General features: G+C 38.1%; 1 protein-coding gene across 3 annotated transcripts in view; it reads right to left on the bottom strand.

The window, feature by feature from the left end:
* Positions 1–24,798, bottom strand: part of itga11a (integrin, alpha 11a) — a 310,434-nt gene that overhangs the window by 222,974 nt on the left and 62,662 nt on the right. Inside the window, exon 1 of one of the 3 annotated variants that reach the window (XM_061887055.1) lies at positions 7,720–7,870. The exons of the other annotated variants lie outside the window; for them this stretch is intronic. Coding sequence (XP_061743039.1) covers positions 7,720–7,789 — 70 coding nt within the window. The 5' untranslated portion in view covers positions 7,790–7,870. Of the gene's footprint in view, positions 1–7,719; positions 7,871–24,798 lie in introns of those variants that run through there. 3 annotated transcript variants of the gene reach the window in all.

Below are 24,798 nucleotides of genomic sequence, written 5' to 3' on the forward strand. Positions count from 1 at the left end.
ATAACGACCAGATCCAATATCATTATCAGGACCCGAGCATCTCTAAGCAACACATTTTTAATTATAAAAATATAGCAAATAGATACTTAAATTAATCTAAAAGTCAAATGAGATGCTATTGTCGAGCAGCTTGAGCAAGGCACCAGGGTGATCTTTGTTTATGCGCTCCCTCACTCCTTGCATGCCTGTGTGTGGTCTGATTCTGTGTTGTATACTGCAGAGTGTCAATTGAATTTCCTCTTGAGGGATTATAATCAGTATCATTTCAAACAAACAATAAAAAAATGACAAGGTTCCAATGAAATAAGGCCAAGACAAAATTAGTTTCCATCCTAATGGAATCTCCAAATCTACAGTGTGCAGTGTTTTCCATTGATCCACCGGGTTTTCGATTTCAATGTTTTTTCCTGGAAAAAAACACTTAACAGTGGAACGATACTTTTGTTATTAAACACCTTGGCACCTCATATTACGATTAGGCCATGCCAACGTAAACACTGTGAGAAATGCCGTATCCGAAACCAGATGTTCGTTACGCACAACAGCCAACTGTGCTCTGCTTAACAGGCTGTTAACCCTGTGAACCAGTAAAAGGCTCTCAAGGCATCTGACGCCGGTTCCTATGGCAACACATTATCAAACACCAATGTCTTTCATTCATAGGTCAAAACACTGTGTAACCATCAGAACACACACTACATTGTACCGTCACACATCCCATAGTACGATGTTATGGTTGGAGATTACTTCCAAACAATGTTTGTTATTCAGACATTTTACGGCTTCAATGTAATGGTTAGAATAGTGAGAAAAAAAAAAAGATCAAAGAGAGCCGAGTTTCTCGGATAAATCAATAAAAAAAAGGCCAAATTAAAATGGTTGTAAATAAAGTCCATAAAGGCACATAGCAGCTCCCTATTGGGCGATTTGACAATTGCAATTCATTCAGAACTGAAAACAGCAATAAACACTTTGAAATACGCCAAACAGACACGTGCACGGAGGCAGAAGCGTTGGAAGCACACTTGCTTGTTAAGCAGGGTCGGGGAAAACAACAGAGCAGCGGTGCCAAATTCCTGGAAGTATGTGGTCTGACGTCACACCAAGATGGTCCATTTCTGTCTGGAGTAGGGATGGGCAACGAAATCCGGTTCCATAATGGCACAGGTGCAAACGTTAACACTGGTAACCAGACCAAGAAATAAAAAGAAGACGATATAAATTCTTCATTTCGGTGCTAAATAACTGCAGACTGAAGAACTTTCAACAAATGTCTGGCTGTGGTATTGTGCAAGTAACGTCTTGAAAGGGTCGGGCTTGTTTGTGTTTTAGTTTTTCCTCTGTGTGTGTTTAGTGTTTCCTATTTTTAGTTCCTGTCAGCGCCCTTACTTTGGCTGTTTCCAGTTTTTTTCCCCCTGTGTGCTGTTTTCCCCTTAGCTGCGGCTGATTGGCAGCTAGCCACACCTGGTGTCAATCAGCCCATTTTCTATTTGAGTCTGTTTTTGTCCTCCAGTCAGTTGCTGGATTATTGTCATGTCGATGTCGCTCTTGTCGTTGCTACCTGTCGTGTGTTTGTCCTCCAGTCAGTTGCTGGATTATTGTCATGTCGACGGCGCTCTTGTCGTTGCTACCTGTCGTGTCGTGTTTTGTCAATGCAGCGTTGGGGTAAGCTTTAATTAATTGCGTTTTTTAGTTTACTGTCTTTTTTTCCCTGCTTCCAAGTTTGTTTTCATATTTCATGTACGACTTCTTTTTCCTGATCGATACCTGTTAGCTTCCCCGCTAGGCCTTTTTGTTTTTGTTAGCTTCCATGCTAAGCTCTCTTAGTTTGTTTTCCGCCTCGTGCGCGCTTTGTTTGTTCTTGTTCTATTATTTGTATTAAACCATGTTTCCTTACTCAATGCCTGACTCTTTCTCTGCATATTGGGGTTCGTCATCAACTAACTTTGACAGAAAGCAACATAGTGTCCTGAGAGAAGCAGACAGCGTATGATGTACTTTTTAAACTTTATTGCCGACCTCAAAGGGCTCCTCTGAAGTTGACAACATTGGCACTTTTTCCTTAATACTGGACCAAGAAATGATGTCTATAGGAAAAAATGTCCCCTAAAATAGACACCGTAGTGATTTCAGGCTTGTTTTCGAAAGAGTTTCGAGACAATCTGGAACGCTGGCTTTTAGCGTCGCATTGTGGGCCGGCCCCGCGTCAGCCTGCTGACGTTACTTATGGGAGATTGGAGGCAATTTCATATTGTGTTTTGGCAGCATTTTCATCCCAAATCCTGTTGTTTCAACGCGGAATTTGCATGAATTATCAAATATGGCTGCAAGATGCATTGTTGCAGGTTGTCAGCTTGCATTCATTTCCAAATCATGGGATATAAGGAAAGTATGGACCTCTGCAGTTAAAATGTGTCATTTGCAGCGATCATTTTGATGTTTCTGACTTCAAAGAAAAAAAAGTTATGTCGGAGTTTAGAAAGAAAAACAACACTTAAGCCAAATGCGATCCAAAAAATCAGGAGAACCTTTGAGGGGACAAAAACTGAGCGGAAAAATGCAGAAAAAGGAGCAGACAAGGTGCTCAAAAACGGGAGAAAAAGAAGACAAGCCGCTAGTATTCTATTTTGTGTCCTCTTCTACTGATGTTTTCCTCGGGATGCTTGAGAAAACGCTGAACGAGCATGAGCAAACACAGGCCTTGGGGTCTATGGAAGAGCAGGGAAGTCTGGAAATGATGATTTCTTTGTTACTTTTTGCCTTTAAATGTTAACCAGTTTTGAAATAATCATGGAGGAGGACAACACAAATATGCAATTAAGTGATCAAAATTGTCATGGCGCGTGCACAATCCCACGTCATCTGCCGGCACGTCTGCAAGAAGCCCGCCGGGATATGCCCCTGTTCGTCTGCACGCATCGCGGCCACGCGCTTAAAAGGCTGCAGGCAATTGTCAATCAGCACACCTGGGTCTGAAGAGGTCAGGCAGCATAAAGACCAGTGGACCCAAAGATCCAGTGCCGGAACGTAGGTCACTTTTGCAGTAAGTACCCCGTCTCTGTTTTCCCTCCCGCGTACTTGCTCTCTCTCTCTGCTTTCCCTGTTCCAGTGTCTTATGTCCTTTGTGTTTCCAGTAGTGCTTTCCCTGTTTCCCGTGATCAAGCTGTGTGTCTCGATTCCAGACTGCCTCCCTCGATCCTCGACCCCTGCTTGGACACTGACCTCGTTGCTTCCCTGCCCACGGACTGCCTTCTCGCCTTGCCTCTTTGGTCTGACGAAGGATCCATCCAAGACGCACACAAAACAAACTCTGATAACACCTACATGGTTAAATCTACACATTGTCTTGCACCTTTCACTTAGAGTAGCATACACATCCCACCAATTTATCACTTTCAATAAACCTATTGAACTGATTCCAGCCGTGTCGCCTCATTCCCCCGCCGTTTGTAACAAAAACGATAGTGCAGATAAAAGCATGTAAAACTGTCTATGCGGAGAAATGGGCTCCAGTTCTGTAGATGATGTTGCACCAAGAGGGGGTGACATATTGAGTCTGGTGATGGAAAGGGGGCGTTCCAAGTACAGTTAGTTATCTACCCATCACTGAAAAACTAACTCATACTATGGGAATTGACTTCCAGGACCAAAAAAAAAAAGACTTGAAGAGAATGTGTTAGTGGGTCCTATGGGTCCTGTAAAATGACAATAGCAAGCCTTACTACTCACAACAACAACACATTCATCATTATCCACAAATGACAGTAATGTCGGTCGAGGTTGCATTTACGAACCCCCGGAATTCAACATTATCAACATTTCAACACAATTCAATCGTTTTTTTTGCACATTTTCTATGTTTTGTACTGCTGATGCTGACTTTGGGGACTTGGAGGAAATATTTTTGCGTTACGAACTTTAGTGTGGTGTTGCCGCTTTATTTGTGATTATTACAAGCCGATTATTATCTACCCGTGCCTACCATGTAGTAGTGGCACTTAAAGTCAATGTTAAAGTGTGTCATAATGACGATGAAAAATACAGATAGCAGTATCATTGGTCCAGAATCTTAACGGTCTTCCTGGACCGACCCAAAAAGGAACCGGTGCCCGAAAGTACCGGTACATGGGATACATCCCTAACTGGCAGTGTCTTTCAAGTACGAGTTTGATGCTACAATAATATTAGTTAAAATATATACCTAAATCTTGAATCTAGATCTAAATCTAAATGTGAGTGCTAAACGTTAAATCTAAAACTAAATCTTGAATCTAAAATCAAATCTTGAATCCAGACCTAAATGCTAAATCTATATCTAAATGTGAGCGGTAAATGCTAAATCTAAACCTATATCTAAACGTTAGAGCTAAATATTAAATCTAAATCTTGAATCTAAATTTGAGCGCTAAATGTTCAAGCTAAACCTACATCTTAAATATATACCTATATCTTAAATCTAGATATAAATCTAAATGTGAGCGCTAAATGTTAATACAAATGTTGAATCTAAATGTGAACACTAAATGTTAAATATAAAACTAATTACATCTAAAATTAAATGTTTAATCCAATCCTAAATGTTAAATTCAAATCTATATCTAAATGTGAGCGCTAAATGTTAAATCTAAATCTATATCTAAATTTGAGCGCTAAATGTTCAAGCTAAACCTACATCTTATATATATACCTATATCTTAAATCTAGATATAAATCTAAATGTGAGCGCTAAATGTTAATACAAATGTTGAATCTAAATGTGAACACTAAATGTTAAATATAAAACTAATTACATCTAAAATTAAATGTTTAATCCAATCCTAAATGTTAAATTCAAATCTATATCTAAATGTGAGCGCTAAATGTTCAATCTAAACCTAAATCTTAAATATATAGCTAAATCTTGAATCTAAATCTAAATCTGAATGTGAGTGCTAAATGTTAAATCTAAAACCAAATCTTAAATCTAAAACCTAAATCTATATCTAAATGTGAGCGGTAAACGGTAAATCTAAATCCATATCTAAACTTGAGCGCTAAATGCTAAATCTAAATCTTGAATCTAAATTTGAGGGCTAAATGTTCAATCTAAACCTAAATCTTATATACCTAAATCTTGAATATAGATCCAAATCTAAATGTGAGCGCTAAATGTTAAATCAAAATCTTAAATCTAAATGTGAACACTAAATGTTGAATCTAAAACTAAATCTTACATCTAAAATTAAATGTTAAATCTAAACCTAAATGTTAAATCTAAATCTATATCTAAATGTAAGCGCTAAATGTAAAACCTAAACCTAAATCTTAAATATATACCTAAATTTTGAATCTAGATCTAAATCTAAATGTGAGTGCTAAATGTTAGATCTAAAACTAAATCTTGAATCTAAAATAAATCTTGAATCTAAACCTCAATGCTAAATCTAAATCTATATCTAAATATGAGCGGTAAATGCTAAATCTAAACATGAGAGCTAAATGCTATATCTAAATTTTGAATCTAAATTTGAGCGCTAAATGTTCAAGCTAAACTTACATCTTAAATATATACCTAAATCTAAATATAAATCTAAATGTGAGCGCTAAATGTTAATAAAAATCTTGAATCTAAATGTGAACACTAAATGTTAAATATAAAACTAAATATTACATCTAAAATTAAATGTTAAATCTAGTCCTAAATGTTAAATCTATATCTCAATGTGAGCGCTAAATCTAAATGTATATCTAAATTTGAGCGCTAAATGTTCAATCTAAACCTAAATCTTAAATATATACCTAAATCTTGAATCTAGATCTAAATCTGAATGTGAGTGTTAAATGTTAAATCTAAAACCAAATCTTAAATCTAAAACTAAATCTTAAATCTAAACCTAAATCTTAAATCTAAATTTATATCTAAATGTGAGCGGTAAATGCTGAATCTAAATCTTGAATCTAAACTCGAGCGCTAAATGGTCAATCTAAATCTAAATCTTGAATCTACATCTAAATGTAAATGTGAGCTCTGAATGTTAAATCAAAATCTTAAATCTAAATGTGAACACTAAATGTTAAATCTAAAACTAAATCTTACATCTTAAAATTAAATGTTGAATCTAAACCTAAATGTTAAATCTAAATCCGTCTAAATGTGAGCGCTAAATGTTAAATCTAAATCTATATCTACATGTGAGTGCTAAATGTTAAATTTAAATCTTAAATCTAAATTTGAGTGCTAAATGTTCAATCTAAACCTAAATCTTAAATACATACCTAAATCTTCAATCAAGATCTAAATGTTAAATCTAAAACTAAATATTACATCTAAAATTAAATGTTAAATCTAAACCTAAATGTTAAATCTAAATCTATATCTAAATGTGAGTGCTAAATGTTAAATCTAGATTTGAGCGCTAAATGTTCAATCTAAACCTAAATCTTAAATATATATATATATTTTTTTATATAGCGCTTTTCTCTAGTGACTCAAAGCGCTTTACATAGTGAAACCCAATATCTAAGTAACATTTAAACCAGTGTGGGTGGCACTGGGAGCACGTGGGTAAAGTGTCTTGCCCAAGGACACAACGGCAGTGACTAGGATGGCGGAAGCGGGAATCGAACCTGCAACCCTCAAGTTGCAGGCACGGCCACTCTACCTACCGAGCTATACCTGAATCTTAAATCTAGATCTAAATCTAAATGTGAGCTCTAAATCTAAAACAAAATCTTAAATCTAAAATAAATATTAAATCTAAATCCTAAATCTAAAAGTGAGTTAAATCTGAGAAATATATTTGCTAGAAAAGTGTGCCTGACCTTCTACATTCCGCACACCATACAAGTCAGATCCTGACAATTTAATGATAAGGAATCTCCCAACTCATAAAGATGTCAAATGAGATCATCATATTTGAGTCCCCAGAATAAACAAACAGTGACAAAAACACAAGCAGCCCTTTCTCATTTGATGAATACCTCTGAGACAAAAAAACATCCTCCCACAACAAACAGCATCATCTCCTCTCCAAGGTCGGAGTCTCCCTCCCTTTTGGCACAATTCCTGTTACTACTTCCCACATATTCAAGCTTAATATTTAGACTAGAGATTCCTATGGTTTTGTGCTGGCTACTAACTGTTGGAATTAGAGCTGTTTGACGGATAAAGAATGTTGTTCTATCAGCAGAGATGGGATGATGCATCACCGGGTGTGTACAAAGTATGGATATGTAGTCAAATAAGTGCACTGCATAGAGATCCTGTCTTTTAAAGTCAAAAGTAGTTTGGGACATTTGTCAGATCCAAGATGCTACAGCGTGTGGTTGACAATGTAATAGTTTTTCACACTGTCTCTGCTCTGGTGACTTCACCCATGATTGACCGCACTTCTGGCTGAGAACCCAATCTCCTAAAGTCGTTGGAAACTTGACTGTGAGAAGATGGCATCAACTTTCTTTTTGAATCGCCTGCTTCTAATGAGACCTCTATCGGTGTGAAACTGTCAAAGTACTTGAATCTGTCTCCACACTCCGCAGTGACACAAGGTCAATATGTCGGGATGTTACTCCCACAGTGGTTCATTCAGCTCGGTTTGAATTATTCAACATGTACCGCAGTAACATCTCTAATACAAAAAAAAGTATGTGAACTTTATCATATTGCATAACTGTACAAGTACACTATATGCACATGCATGGTTGTCAAAGTAGATCCAGACCTATACACCTTTCACTCACCTAGCAGCTGGCTGCAGATCCAGAGCAGAAGGAAGTAGTACTCCATATGTCGGCCTATGCAGGCATGCATGACTGCAGTGAGTGTGTATGTGGTGGGCTGAGGCGAAGAGACCCCGTGGAAAGCACAGTTAAAGATCCCACTCTGATTGACTGCAACTCCTAGTTAAAGTGCCTGCCTATGTCTCGGGGAAGTAGGAGGGGACTGCTGCTATGCGAGAAGGAGGTCCACATCTACACATAGGGAAAGTCATTCAACAAGTTTCCTAGGAATGAACTTTAGAAACATCGAATATTGTGAATATGTGTCAGATTTTGTTACTGTGGGAACTTGCAAAACTGGATTTATATTTTTCAACTCAGCAGGAAAAACCCCATTGCCACAACCTTCTCTTATTGCAAAAGTCTCAAGTCTAACTTGAGCTATTCATCATGTTCCAACCACAACCTAATCAGGGTATTAACAGTGGAACACAAACGTGGGCTTTGTATGTTACCTCATACCCTTGCAGCTAGACCATCCAGTCCTAACTACAGAATGCATAATGACCTCCGCTTGCATAAAATTGCGTACGCTATGTACTGTACATTAGATTCCCTGAAATCTATTTGTGGTCATCTTATGTATCTTCACTTCTTAATGTGCATCATTTCTTGCAAAGACGTCATGGAAAAGTTTCTTCTTTGTATTCGAATTAAACACAAAAAATTACCCTAATGTCTGTATATTCTGAAATAACTATGGCACTCGTACTAGAAATAACTATGGCACCGGTACTGGTACTGGTACTGGACTTCTCGTTTAACAGATCACACAATCCAAACTAATAATAAGCTACAATGGAACCTGGACTTAAAGGGGAACATTATCACAATTTCAGAAGGGTTAAAACCAATAAAAATCAGTGTCCAGTGGCTTATTTTATTTTTCAAAATTTTACCCATCATAGAATATCCCGAAAAAAGGCTTTAAAGTGCCTGATTTTTGCCTTCTGTGAAGCCACCGTCCATTTTCCTGTGACGTCATCCAGTGATATACATGCTATCCAGGCGGATAGCAAAGCAAGATATAGCGACATTAGCTCGGATTCAGACTCGGATTTCAGCGGCTTAAGCGATTCAACAGATTACGCATTTATTAAAACGGTTGGTTGGAGTATGGAGGCAGATAGCGAAAATAAAATTGAGCGAATAGCTATTGACGCTATTCCGCCATGTCTGCCTTAACATCGCCGGTAAAAAGTGCAGACCAAACGATCGATTAGCTGGCAGTCATGACGCGACCAAATATGTCTGATTAGTACATAAGTCAATAACATCAACAAAACTCACCTTTGTGATTTTGTTGACTTTATCGTTGGAAATGCTTCTGCTTTGAGTGTCGCAGGGTATCCATTCATCTCTGTGCCATGTCTGTCGTAGCATCGCCGGTAAAATGTGCGGACCAAACGAGGGACTTTCGCACCTCTTGACACTGGAGCAACTTAAATCCGTTGATTGGTAAGTATTTGTTTGGCATTAAATGTGGATAGAGGGAAAGGCTGGATGCAAATATAGCTACAAATGAGGCATAACAATGCAATGTGTACTACAGCTAGCCTAAATAGCATATTAGCATCGATTAGCATGTCCTGCCAATAGATGCACATTCTACGTAAATCAACTTGAATCCGTCCCTGATCGTGTTGTTACACCCTCCGACAACACACCGACGAAGCATGATGTCTCCAAAGTATCGAAAAACAGTCGAAAAAAAGGGAAAATAACAGAGCTGATTGGACTTGCTGCATGTAATGTGTTTGAGAAAATGGCGTTGACTACCTAGGTGACGTCACGTTTTGACATCATTGCTCCGAGAGTAAATAATAGAAAGGCGTTTAATTCGCCAAAATTCACCAATTTAGAGTTCGGAAATCGGTTAAAAAATGTATGGTCTTTTTTTTGCAACATCAAGGTATATATTGACACTTACATAGGTCTGCTGATAATGTTCCCCTTTAAGAACCACTCATTGTTCAAACTTTTTGATTTACGATCTACAGACCAAATAAAAAAAATGCTTTGCTGTGCAAAAGTATCTATCCAGCCATTTTGTGCCCGGCAGCACAGTCATTGGGGGCAGGCTGATCAGTCTCCTAACTTGTGTGATTTTTAAATGTTTTCAGCCTTTTTTTTTCATTTTTTGTAGATTTTCTTGCTGAATGGCAAGGGATGTGTGGTTTAAAACGTTCAGAAATAATCTACAGCTTTGTTGAAACTGCGCCTCCTCCTCTCCCTTCTGCATCACACCAAGAAGATTAATTGACATAATAAAGTGGATTACATTATAAATACTAATCCTTGTGGTACTAAATGATTTCTGTAAAAGTTAAAGAGTTGTGTTACTATACGAGTGCACTAGAGGGCTAGTGACAATGTCTGTGTGTGTCGGCAGGGCGGCTGAATATAAGGTAAAAAACAGTTTGTTGTTTCGGCTTTGTTATTAAATAAAAAGTTGATACATTACCCCCATGTTTTGTTTGTTTGCTATACAATACTGTATAGCACTTGTTTATTGTGTACAAATTGTTACTAAATTATGAATTTTTTTAGAAGCTGAAACCCATTATTCATGTTTACATTGCTTCTTAAGGAGAAATTTGCTTCAGTATACAAACTTTTCTATGAACAAACCATGTCTAGGAGCAAATTATGGATGTATTTCTTTAAAAGCCAGTTATAACAATTGCTTGGCATTGTGTAGCGGAGGCATTTTTTCAAGGATGCAGTCGGGCAACGAACACAGCGTACGGTAAACAAATTAAGATGTATTCAATAAATAAAACAGAACTGGTACTAGGCAGAAAAAAACAAAAGCGCTAGCATGGGAGCTCGGGAAATAACCGACAAACTTACACAAGGCAAAAAAGGCAAAACAAAAACTACTAGCATGAGAGCGAAAGGTAAACAAATGCATAGCGCGAAAGCTAGCAAGTAGAAACATGGAATACGAATCGTTACAGTAGTGAAACGCAAACTGGATGAAACGCTAACTAGGATGCGAGGAAGAATGAACAAAAAGGGCAGGCTTAAATCAAGATGGTGATTAGCAAAAACAGTGTGCGTTGAAAGCGAGTAGCAGGTGAAACTAATATGAAACCATGGTAACCAGATAAATCAGGAACTAAGGAAGTCAAACAACAGAATGTGGTACAAAAACGGAACAAAACTAGAATATGGTATGATCCGGGCAGCGGGTCATAACAACAGCAAAATAACACATTTGTTTAAGTGTGTTTTCCTGTACTATTAACTTTTTATTTTTATATTATTTTTACCATATTTATTACATTTTGAAATGTTTTTGTTGTTGCATCATGTTGTATGTTTGTTGTGATTGTACTATTTGTATCTTAAACATGTGCAGCACTTTGTGAGATATCTCTGTGAGAAGTGCTATATATATTTTTTTTCCCACTTATTTAGTAAATCAAGGTTCCACTGTACATAGATATTAACATGAGTGAACTATTGCTGTGAAACAATAATTTTAAATCAGATTAATTACAGTGTTATTGTGGATATATGTGGATTAATCACAATTAAATATTAATTTTCATATATGTTAATTGTGTTTTATTTTCCACGAGCAAAGAAAGTCAAGAAAGAATGGAATATTTTAATCAATCAATAGCATACTTGCCAACCTTGAGACCTCCAATTTCAGGATGTGGGGGGGCGGGGTGCCTATCTCAGCTACAATCGGGCGGAAGGCGGTGTACACCCTGGACAAGTCACCACGTCATCGCATTATGTGTAGAAATCTTTATTTATAATTGATACACTTGTTTATTTTTCAACAAGTTTTTAGTTATTTGTATATCTTTTTTTCCAAATAGTTCAAGAAAGACCACTACAAATGAGCAATATTTCGCACTCTTATACAATTTTATAAATCAGAAACTGATGACATAGTGCTGTATTTTACTTTATCTTTTTTTTTTTTTTTTCAACCAAAAATGCTTTGCTCTGATTAGGGGTTACTTGAATTAAAAACATGTTCACATGGGGTACATCTCTGAAAAAAGGTTGAAAACCACTGCTCTAAAAGCCGTAGATGTTATTGTCACATGTGCATGCACAATAGATGGCAATATTGTCCTATTCAAGAGTGTCACAACATTGCTGTTTACGGTAGACGAACTGCTTTACGGTAGAAGAAAACGTGACTGCTGTTGTGTGTTGTTGCCGCGCTGGGAGGTCGTCAATGAGAAACCCACATAAGAAACCAAGAATTCGCCCTCGATCATTCTACAGTTATAACGTCATTTGGCAGGCACTCTGTTTATATTGTGGGAAAGTGGACGTGAAAACAGGCTGTCGACACGTCTCTCGGGAAGCATGGAGCCTGAGAGGGCGTGGCCTCCAGCTACGCCTGAATTTCGGGAGATTTTCGGGAAAAAATGTGTCCCGAGAGGTTTTCGGGACAGGCGCTGAATTTCGGGAGGGTTGGTAAATATGATCAATAGCCATGTGTACATGGACAGAACATATTTAATTTGATTCTCATTCGGATTAGAATGTTCCCGTGTACATGGACCTTGAAAAAAATGATCTGATTATAACGTGCATTTTCATGCATCACACCTTAAATCGGAATACTTCACCTTGACATGCGCAGCAAGTAACGTTAAAGGAATGGTCTGTTATTGTTTGTGCTTTGGCGCCATCTTTTGGACGAGTTTGCTCACTGCAGGTGCTGAAGAAGCAGTAGGCGTCCGCTGTAAACAAACATGGCTTTGTGCATTTCTGCTTGTCCCACATTATCGCAGTATTTATTTATCATTTATTTTCCTTCTGTTCACTACTTTTGTTTTACCTCTCTTTTTGAGTGTTGTGATTATGTATGAATTGCGGTGTGTCTTCATGTTAAGACATTCTGTGTATGAGTCTGAGGCTATCAGTAAGTACTTTAAGTTGCTGTAAAGTCGTGAATGAAACAGCTCGTTTAGACGAGAACTGGATCCTTCTTTTATTGTTACATCGACCCATACCATACTTTTGTTTTTGCTAGTGTCGTTTTAAAGCAACAAAGTCAACAGGAGAAAATGCTTTGTCTGTACATGTTAAATGGGAGAAACAGCTGCAAGACAATCGCTTATTTCCGAGACAAATACATTTAGTGCACCTCATCACCAAAGTGTATCTGACATCAAAGACAGGCGCAGTAAGGATAATTCCAACCTGAATTTTTGAAGATGTGTTTTCATGAACTACAATCCGAAGGACAGTTGGCATACATCTCCTGTCTCGATCGGAATACAATTTTGATCCGAACGTGCGTGAATATTTTGAATGGCGGGTTTATATGAAACATTTTTTCTCTGGTTAGGCTATTAATCCGATTAAATGTGTCCATGTGCACATAGATAATGAAAACTTTATTTATACAGCACGTTTCACACACAAGCAACACAAAGTGCTTTACACCATTTTAAAAGGAAAGAAAGAAAAACACACACACCACTATTGACAATAACGAGACATGGTATGGGATTGGGGAATAGCTAAATATTTGTCATCTAAAAATATATCTATAGTTTTTAAGGAAAATAAAATGTAAACAAAAACAAACTTTAAAGAACATGAATAATAGTAGTAATAATAGCAACACATGCAATATAAAATGTGGAAATAATATTAAAAAATAAGAACTTCAGAAGAGTTTAAAATTATTGAGCCAGATTAGTTTTTGAAATGGTCTCTGTGGTCCAGAAGCTCTCCGGCAGGCTGTTTCACAGATGGGGGCCATAATGGCTAAATGCTGCCTCAGCATGGATCTTTGTTCTGGTATTTAGTCAAGATAAAAGGAAGGTGCCAGAGGACCTTGGGATCCACAAGGGTTGCTACGGTAAAAGCAGGTCAGATAGATAAGAAAGCGCAATTCCATTAAGACGTTTAAAATACTTTAAGTCGGAGTAATGTGGTGCCGCCCTCAGCATGTGTGTGTTTGAGCTTTTGCAGATTATTAATATTCTATTTAAAAAGACCAGAGAATCGGGCAATGCAATAGTCTCAACAACAGGAAATAAAAGCATGCACAGACTACCACAATTCAAACAATACACAATGGAAAACATCCGAACGGAACTCTCTATAACTAAAGTTTCTTGGATGAATTATGTAAACTCACTAATCTGGTAGTTTTTAGCGCTTCCATTGCAGGATATAAATTACAACTTTACGGTAAATTTATATTAGAAATGGCAACAGTAGAGGGTGGATGCCCCATAACAAGAAGATAGAGAAACAGAAGAAGCTTATCGACTACGGCATCGGCACGGGCTACAGTGGCGGACTTGCGCAAGTTTTCAGGACTTCTGCAGATCTCAAATACAGATCAGCAGGCACTAGAAGGAAAAAAAAAAGTTAGTTTTGCATAATATTGTGAAACAAAATACCTGATAATATGTCTGCTAATGGGTGCCATTGTGCGGTCCTTATGCACACACCATAGTAATACTTGTATCTCTGACTATGGTAGCCGTAATGGGCCGACAATCCATCAAGCTTCAAAGTAATTCAGAAACATTTTGACGGATTTTTGACTGTTGTGTATAATGTTCTTTATTTTCAATGGAAGATTTAAAGATTTGGTGTTGTTTACTGGCGTCATTTTGCAGTCTACACGTATCTCTTATGTGTGACTGCTATCTACCGGTCACACTTATTACAATATGTACCCAATAAAATTGCTTCGAGGTCGGTAAGCACAACCAGAATTATTCCGTACATTAGGCACATTATCGATTATTGCGAAAAGGAAAGGATTTTAAGTGCGCCTTTTTTGTCATTTTTATGATTACAGTCACATCAGTGTCACCTTATACAGTATTTCCTTGAATTGGCGCAGGGCATATAGTATGCGCCTGCCTTGAATTACTGCCGGGTCAAACTCGCTTCCCAAAATAATTAGCGCATGCTTAGTATTACCGCCTGGTCAAACTCGTGACGTCACGAGTGACACTTCACCTGTCATCTTTTCAAAATGAAGGAGGCTGATTTCAATACCGGTAATTTGAAATCGCATAAAGGGAAGAAGATTAAGAGCTATTCAGTAGGATTTAAGGTCCAAGCTTACATCACACTCAAATTTTTACTGCATACCTTTGATAAGTGCCGGAGTGAGAAGAGGTTTTAAAATAATTAGCGCATGTTTACTTTTACCGCATGCCTTTGGTAAGCGCAGGAGTGAGAAGAGGTTTTAAATTAATTAGCGCCCCGGCGGCAATTCTAAGAAATACAATAAGACTTGACCATTTGTCAACATGTATAACATTGTATTAGATATTTTGTGCAATATCAGCCTGTGAGTGTTTATGTATGTCATTATTGTGTTGAGATGTTAAAAAAAAGCTTAATGTTTAATAAAAAACATTTGCATAAATATAACAAATTGTCCATTAAAACTATTTAATTTTTTTTGTCTCAAAGGTACACCTAATAAAGTTTGAAACATATTAATGTGATTAATCCTGATTAATTATTAGTTAAACAGGGACAAACTGTGATTTATCATGGTTCAATATTTTAATCATTTAGCAGCCCTAGTTTTATAGGGTTCATTATGATTTTTAAGCCACTTCGTTGTGGTCTCCATAACACTTAATAAGGGTTGTTTGGTTCAAAGTTTTGCAAATATGTTTTACAGACCGTTTTCAAGCCTCTTTCAGGATGCGCCTTTTATGGGCGGTCTTATTTATGTGGCTCCACTTCAACGGTGTCTTTTCCCTGCCATCTTTGTTGGAATTTTTAACACCTTCATAGCGAGCCTACTGACAGATTACGTATGAACTATACGCTCTGTTGTGTTAGAAATGGCAGCAACAGAGGATGCATGTGCATCTACAAGCCAGTTTGCCCCACAACAAGAGGATAGAGGGGGAAAAAAAAAAAGACATTTTTGACTGCAGCGTAAACTACAATGGGGGACTCGTGCAAAGCATTTTTTTTTTAAATCTGTACCATACATGGATAATTCGCTAACGTCCCCAAGGGAAAGACCTCACCACTGGGGCAAATTCCAAACGGCTTGTTTCCGGTGAGTATGAAAAAAGGCAAGATTGTTTTATAAATATCTCCGACATGCTACAAGGGTTTGATTTCAAATTTTTGCGACTTATCCAGATTCAATAAACAATCAATGATTATTTATATAGCCCTACCTCACTAGTGTCTCAAAGGGCTGCACAAACCACAACACAAACCACAACGTAATCCTCGGTAGATCTTTGGTCATGATCATGTTTTTGTATTTTCTGTTAGTTTTGGACTCTTTTAGTTCCTGTTTGTTACACCTGAGTTTGGTTTGGTTGCCATGGCTACTTATTGTTTTCACCTGCCTCTGGTGTTCGGGACGCTCACCTGTCACTAATCAGAGGCACTATTTAAGCCTGCTTTTGCCAGTCAGTCGGCCTGGCATCATTGTTCGTTTCATGCTCTTATCTTGCCTCAGTAAGTCTTGCTTATTTCATGCGAAACCGTAGTTAATGCTCTTGGTTTCATGCCATAGTTTAGTGAGGTTTTCATGTCCATAGTTTCATGTTTCATGTCTTAAGTTTTTTCCCTTAGCTTCTCGTGCGAACGGCACACGTTCCTTTTGTTTTGGTTCCTGTCATTTCTGCTGTGTAGGATTAATTGATTATTAAATATGTTCCTATCTGCTACCACTTGTCCGGAGAGGTCTGTTTGCATCCCGGGAGAACAAACTTTCCAGTAAGCTGCGACCCCCCCCCTCCGTCATGAGACAGATCAATGAGCAATTTATGTTCAATGTAATAAGTTATTGTGAATGATTTTGACATTTAAAAAATATATTAGTCCTGTTAAACCCAGTAGTGTGCCTTCATAGCCAGCAAGGCCGTCTCTGCTGGCCTAACATAACCAGAAATCATGATCATGATTAAAGATAAACGTTTGTTTTTTATTTACTTTCCCTAAATATCTAAAAATATTAATATTCCCTTCATGTCATACTATGCTCCTTCCAGTGCTGTTGTTTTTAGGTTAGACTTTGTATCCAATCAGAATTCAGCTAGCTTATGTTGCCATGCTGCAGAATCAACAATGTTTGTGCACTGTAAGTGAACGGGCACATATAGTTGATAGACAATAGCCAATCAGATCACGAGTTGTTTTCAGTAAGGCCTTCTAGCTAACCCTACACTGAACGTTACATATACGCATCCTGTGATTGGATACTCATCGGGACCGATAGAGGGTGAATTTGAGAACACACACAGTTGATAAACAGTTGCAATAGTCCATCAGATCACAAGTTGTTGACCGTAGCCTTTCTAGGTAGCCTGATGTTAACACTGTGATTGGATACTCACTTGTCATTCCAAAGTGAGTATCCAATCCCAAGTTGCAACTTAGCAGGAAGTGTTGACCCACAAAGAAAGAGAACGAAACGATAATGTGGCAGATATATATATTTGCAAGGCCATTTTCAAGAAGGATATTTAAAGAGAAACTACATCTTGTGAGACAGCACCACTGGCTTATAAGACGTCAAATGGGTGCTACAAATTGTGAGTTCAAATATTGTATTTGTTAATTTTTTTACGTTTCATATGTTTTTTGCAACTTTAATTTTGACAGTACCACATAAGATATGTTTTAATTGCTGATGCGTTTTAATAGATTTTTAAATGCGCCAGAAAATAACTCGTTTTGTACACTGTTGAGGTGATTCAATGCAAGGTCGTGCGTGAATGTGTTTCTGTATAGTATTTATCCAGCAATACTCAAGTGGTGACATTAATTAGGGTATTTTGAGAGTTAATCATAGAAGTTGGACATCACTGAAGGCTTAGGTGGGAAACGCAAGGCCCATCACTGGTTAAACCATTAATTATAAAATTACCTAGTCAGTGGCGTTTTTGCTATTTATTTAATAAAGTTGCAAACAGCCTGTATTTATTACATATCAAGTTCATGTTGGCTCGATCCCGCTCGCGATCCCGATAAGGACAAATGGTAAAAAAATGGATAGATTGATGTTAACAAAGAACCTGTCTAATTTTCTGAACATTTTTCCGTGTTAATGGTACGCCATTTGTGTTATTAATGTGCTATTTTAAGCCTGAAGGGAATCTTGCTGGTGAAGGTCCTTCCTGCAAAAGGTGCGTAATTTACTTTATGTTTATAGACTGATCTGTTTAGTTTGTACTCCGCTTTCCCAAAAATGCTTTGAGCATTTTGCATACTGACTTGATTGGTTCTATAGTAGAGTCTTTTTCAACCTTTTCTAAGCCAAGGCACATTTTTTTCAATGAAAACTTCGAGGCACACCACGAGCAGAAAACATTAAAAAATGAAACTCAGCAGCCGATATTGACAATAAAAAGTTGTTCTCGCAATTGTTGGATATGACTTTAAACCATAACCAAGCATGCATCACTATAGCTCTTGTCTCAAAGTAAGTGTGCTGTGACGACCTGTCACATCACACCCTGACTTGTTTGGAGTTTTTTGGTGTTTTCCTGTGTGTAGTGTTTTAGTTTTTGTCTTGCTCTCCTATTTTGTTGTTGTCAAGTACGGATGTACTTTGTGGACGCCATCTGCTGCTCCACACACTAAGTCTTTGCTGTCGTCCAGCAATCTGTTTTTGTTTACTTTGCAGCCAGTTCAGTTTTAGCTTTGTTTTGCATAGCCATCCCTAAGCTTCAATGCCTTTTATTTTTGGTTTAAGCGTTACATAAATTTTTACCTGCACATTGCCTCCCGCTGTTGTCTGCATATTGTGATCACGACAAACCATTTTCCCGACATCTACAAAGCAATTAGCTACCTGCTGCCACCTACTGATATGGAAGAGTATTACACGGTTACTCCGAAAATCTCTAGACAGCACAGACACTCAACGGCACATTTGCGGATTATAATTACTGGTTTGCAAAAAATACTTTTAACCCACTTAGGTGAAATTGCATAATCTCCCACGGCACACCAGACAATATATCACGGTACACTAGTGTGCCGCGGCACAGTGGTTGAAAAACACTGCTATAGTCTAAAGCAGGGGTCACCAACGCGGTGCCCGCTGGCACCAGGTAGCCCGCAAGGACCAGATGAGTAGCCCGCTGGCCTGTTCTAAAAACAGCTCAAATAGCAGCACTTACCAGTGAGCTGGCTCTATTTTTTAAATTGTATTTATTTACTTGCAAGCTGGTCACGCTTTGCTCGACATTTTTAATTCTAAGAGAGACAAAACTCAGAATTTGAAAATCCAAGAAAATATTTTAAAGACTTGGTCTTCACTTGTTTGAATAAATTCATTTCTTTTTTTACTTTGTTTCTTATAACTTTCAGAAAGACCATTTTAGAGAAAAATACAACCTTAAAAATGATTTTAGGGTTTTTAAACACATATACATTTTTACCTTTTAAATTCCTTCCTCTTCTTTCCTGACAATTTAAATCAATGTTCAAGTATTTTTTTTTTATTGTAAAGAATAATAAATACATTTTAATTTAATTCTTCATTTTAGCTTCTGTTTTTTCGAAGAAGAATATTTGTGAAATATTTCTTCAAACTTATGATTAAAATTCAAAAAAAATATTCTGGCAAATCAAGAAAATCTGTAGAATGAAATTTAAATCTTATTTCAAAGTCATTTAAATTTCTTTTAAAATTTTTGTTCTGGAAAATATAGAAGAAATAATTATTCGTCTTTGTTAGAAGTATAGCTTGGTCCAATTTGTTATATATTCTAACAAAGTGCAGATTCGATTTTAACCTATTTAAAACATGTCATAAAAATTCTGAAATGAATCTTAATCAGGAAAAATTACTAATGATGTTCCATAAATTCTTTTTTTTTTATCTTTTCAAAAAGATTCGAATTAGCTGTTTTTTCTCTTCAATTTTTTCGGTTGAATTTTGAACTCTAAAGACACGAAATTGAAGATAAACTATGTTTCAAAATTTAATTTTCATTTTTTTCGTGTTTTCTCCTCTTTTAATCCGTCGGATTAAGTGTTTTTTTTTCATCATTATTCTCTACAAAAAACCTTCCGTTAAAGGGAAAAAAATGTACGACGAAATGACCGACAGAAATACCCATTTTTTTTATATGTATAGATTTATTTATTAAAGGTAAATTGAGCAAATTGTCCATTTCTGGCAATTTATTTAAGTGTGTATCAAACTGGTAGCCCTCCGCATTAATCAGTACCCAAGAAGTAGCTCTTGGTTTCAAAAAGGTTGGTGACCCCTGGTCTAAAGTGTCTGCTTTGCAGCGCTGCCATTTTCTGGCTGGCAGCACAGTCATTGTGCGCAGGCTGATCGTCTCCAGTGTTCGTAGCCACTGTGCTCAATGCTGCTTTGTGTGGTTTTTTTTTTTATGTTTCTTAGACATTTTTACAGCATTTTGCTAGCTCAATGACAAGGGGGGTTGCCAACTTCCTGAAAAAAAAATAAAAGACACTTTGTTGGCAGGGCCAGTGTTCCAAATGCATGTTCTGCTTCATTAAGAAATGCAACCATTTGCGTAATCCGTTATTAACATAAGTAACGGACACATTTGGATACAATTTTCAGAATATGTCTTAACAAGCGCTTTTGTATTTTTCATTGATATTCTTTTGTGAACTTGTCAAAATACTTGATGACATTCATTTTTTTTTTACCAGACAATATGGACCATTGATTCTCAAACTGTGGTTGGGGTTGTCAGAGTTTGTTGGTGATGAACCCCAAGATGCAGAGAAGGAGGCAGGCATGTTGCAGGTAAACATGATTTAATCTTTAAATACTAAAACAAGAACAAAAGGATACAAACAAAAAGTGCGCACGAGGTGGATAACAAACTTGGCTTTGAACAAACAAAATTGCAAGCAGGGAACAAAAGACAGTAAGCTACAAACAGCTACCGAAGATAGCTTACTGCAACGCTGCATTGACACAACACGAACTGACACGACACGACAGGTAGGCAACGACAATATTCCAGCACTGACTGGATGGGAAGACAGGTCTAAATAGGAATCGGGCTGATTGACACCAGGTGTGGCCAGGTGCCAATCAGCCGCAGCTGAGGGGACACAGCACTCAGGGAAAAAGACAGGGAACAGACAAAATAAGAGCGCAGACAGGAACTAAAAATAAGAAATCTTACACACACACACACAAACTTAGGGGCAAGCATGACAGGGGTACCCACAAGTGGTAAACCAAATAATCACTTCATTCAAAATTGGAGTATAAGGCATTTTTGTTTTTTGTACTGTATTCACACAGTGTTACTGTTCAAACTGTGTGTAATGTTACAACATGCTTGATAAATAAAACGTTTTCCTTGTTTTTAATGAATACTTAGACCTGTTATACATAGGACTACTATAGGGCAGCTCAGTTAACATAAATGTTTTGGTTTGTTTCTAACATGCTAAAAAAAACAAGGAAAAACGTTTTCCTTCTTTTTAATGAATACTTAGGTCTACTTAGTACCATGTATTGATTAACGTGGACCCCGACTTAAACAAGTTGAAAAACTTATTCGGGTGTTACCATTTAGTGGTCAGTTGTACAGAATATGTACTGTACTGTGCAATGTACTAATAAAAGTTTAAATCAATCAATACTATACTTGGGACTACTATGGGGCAGCACGGTGATACAGGGGCTAGTGCATGTGCCTCACAATACGATGGTCCTGAGTTCGATCATGGGCTCGGGATCTTTCTGTGTGGAGTTTGCATGTCCTCCCCGTGACTGCGTGGGTTCCCTCCGGGTACTCCGGCTTCCTCCCACCTCCAAAGACATGCACCTGGGGATAGGTTGATTGTCAACACTAAATTGGCCCTAGTGTGTGAATGTGAGTGTGAATGTTGTCCGTTTATCTGTGTTGGCCCTTTGATGAGGTGGTGATGTGTCCAGGGTGTACGCCGCCTTCCACCAGAATGCAGCTGAGATAGGCCCAAGCATGCCCCGCAACATCAAAAAACGGACAAGCGGTAGGAAAATGGATGGACTTAGGCGTGCTATGCTACTGAATTCAAATATTGGGCTTTATGGTGGTCAAATATTTTCTGAGGTGGTACTTGGTGAAAAAAGAACCACTGGTTCCCAAACAATCAGCCATACATTTTAAGGTTATTCATAGGTTAATACCGTTTTTGTTTTGGTTTTTGTCTAAAAGTAATACAATAACAACATAGGAACCTTTTTAAAAATTAAGTAAATATAACTCTTAAAGATATTTATATTCTGTTTGACTTCTGGTTGGTGGTTGGTGTTGTTTGATGGACGTCTCTGATATTTTTCTTATGACCACTACTAGCAGCAACATGGCGTTTTAAAGGCCTACTGAAATGAGATTTTCTTATTTAAATGGGGATAGCAAGTCCATTCTACGTGTCATACTTGATCACTTTGCAATATTGCTATATTTTCGCTGAAAGTATTTAGTAGAGATCATCGACGATAAAGTTCGCAACTTTTGGTCGCTAATAAAAAAAGCCTTGCCATTACCGGAAGTAGCAGACGATGTGCGCGTGACGTCACGGGTTGTAGGGCTCCTCACATCCTCACATTGTTTATAATCATAGCCACCAGCACCGAGAGTGATTCGGACCGAGACAGCGACAATTTCCCCATTAATTTGAGCGAGGATGAAAGATTTGTGGATGAGGATAATGAGAGTGAAGGACTAGAGAAAAAAAAAAAAAAAAAGGGCGATTGCAGTGGGAACGATTCAGATGTCATTAGACACATTTACTAGGATGATTCTAGAAAATCCCTTATCTGCCTATTGTTTTAGTCAGATTATACAGTACCTGAAAGGGTGTGGCCACAGGTCTCCCGTCCAAAGGCAAAACCTAGTAACTCACTTCTAGCTGATTTTGAGAAAAAGGAAAATCAATCTATCTTGATGCTGTCTTAAAAAGATTTACAAAGTCAAAGGTATAGATGTTTTCTTGAGCTTTCATTTTCTTGCCGATTGAGCCATGGATTGAGTCTGCTCTCATGAACTTGTGCCCTTTCTCCAGATATTTGATCACAATCTCGGGTGGGCCCCATTCTGCGTTTGCACATTGGGCAAGAGCCGTGTACAGCGTCCAGTTTTTATTTTGACCTCCACAGTTATCTGCCCAAAAGAGTATGCAAGGGGAAGAATCAAGAGCAACACATCTAATGAAGGTGCTTGCAACGTCCTGGGCCAATCTTCCAAATATCCCCTCGTGCCATAATATCACATAATCAGGTTGACCGTCGGCCCCCATTCGTGCAAATGTCTCATTAAAGACAATAAGGCGACTGACAAAGAAGCTCCGATCGGTCCCTTGAGATACTAGGTTTTTCTGTTGTATCTACGCGGTTATGTGGTAGTTGCTAGGTCCTGCCATGCGCGTAACAGCTTACTTACGGAACAAATTACAATATTGCATACACTAATGTAAAGCATATCACCTAGGAACTCCAAAATTATTATCAGCTCAGTTTTGACCAAAATTGAGTTACTGGGTTTTGACTTTGGACAGGAGAGGTGTGTTGACCGCCAGTTTCTGCGTGAGAGGAGGTAATAGTCCGCGGCAGCTGCAGGAGGATGCATCCGACGCAGGCTCCGCTCATAACCACGGTAAGAGCCAACTTAGTACCACAATTTTCTCACCGAAACCTGCCGGTTGACATGTGGTCGGGATCCATATTCGCTTCGGGAATTTTAAGCAAGGAAACACCGGCTGTGTCTTTGTGGCTAAAGGCTAAAAGCTTCCCACCTCCATCTTTCTACTTTGACTTCTCCATTATTAACTGAACAAATTGCAAAAGATTCAGCAACACAGATGTCCAGAATACTGAGTAATTATGCGATTAAAGCAAACTACTTATAGGTTGGATCGGGCTTGAAAATAATGTCCGCCACAACCCGAGACGTCAAACGCAAGCTTCATCATACGCGTCATCACACAGCGACGTTTTCAACAGGACACTTTGCGGGAAATTTAAAATTTCAATTTAGCAAACTAAAAAGGCCGTATTGGCATGTGTTGCAATGTTAAAATTTCATTATTGATATATAAACTCAGACTGCGTGTCGGTAGTAGTGGGTTTCAGTAGGCCTTTGAAGCATTTAAGAAACCCCGCCCGGACACCCCGGACAGTCCCACAAAAGAGGACATGTCCGGGGAAAAGAGGACATATAGTCAGTCTAGCTTCGGTTGACAAAAACACCATTGCAGAGGGACAATCAAGAGAAAACACTGCAGATTTGTAAGACACGATCTTCTCTCCATTGCTGGCATTGCTCCTGTTTGGACTTATTCTATTTGTAGAAAAAAAGTATTACATTTTATTCTGCTTGCCTTATTTAGACAATCCGGGAGCCCTTTAAAAGGGGAAAGATTTGTGGATGAGGATATTGAGAGTGAAGGAATAGAAAAAAAGGCGATTGCAGTGGGAACGATTCAGATATTAGACACATTTACTAGGATAATTCTGGAAAATCCCTTATCTGCCTATTGTTTTAGTGAGATTATACAGTACCTGAACGGGGGGGGGCTACAGGTGTGTCGATCACCTGTGTCTACGTGGGAGGAGGTAATAGTCCGCGGCAGCTGCAGGAGGACGCATCCGACGCAGGCTCCGCTCATAACTACGGTAAGAGCCAACTTAGTACCACAATTTTCTCACCGAAACCTGCCGGTTGACATGTGGTCGGGATCCATGTTCGCGTCGGGAATTTTAAGCAAGGAAACACCGGCTGTATTTTTGTGGCTAAAGGCTAAAAGCTTCCCACCTCCATCTTTCTACTTTGACTTCTCCATTATTACAGCCCTCGCAAAAATGACTAATGATCTATTGCTAACGATGGATTCTGATGCGTCATCTATGTTGCTGCTCCTCGATCTTAGCGCTGCTTTCGATACCGTCGATCATAGTATTTTATTGGAACGTATCAAAACACGAATTGGTATGTCAGACTTAGCCCTGTCTTGGTTTAACTCTTATCTTACTGACAGGATGCAGTGCGTCTCCCATAACAATGTGACCTCGGACTATGTTAAGGTAACGTGTGGAGTTCCCCAGGGTTCGGT

This window comes from Nerophis ophidion, linkage group LG25 (genome assembly GCF_033978795.1).
Source record: "Nerophis ophidion isolate RoL-2023_Sa linkage group LG25, RoL_Noph_v1.0, whole genome shotgun sequence".
Lineage (NCBI taxonomy): Eukaryota > Metazoa > Chordata > Actinopteri > Syngnathiformes > Syngnathidae > Nerophis > Nerophis ophidion.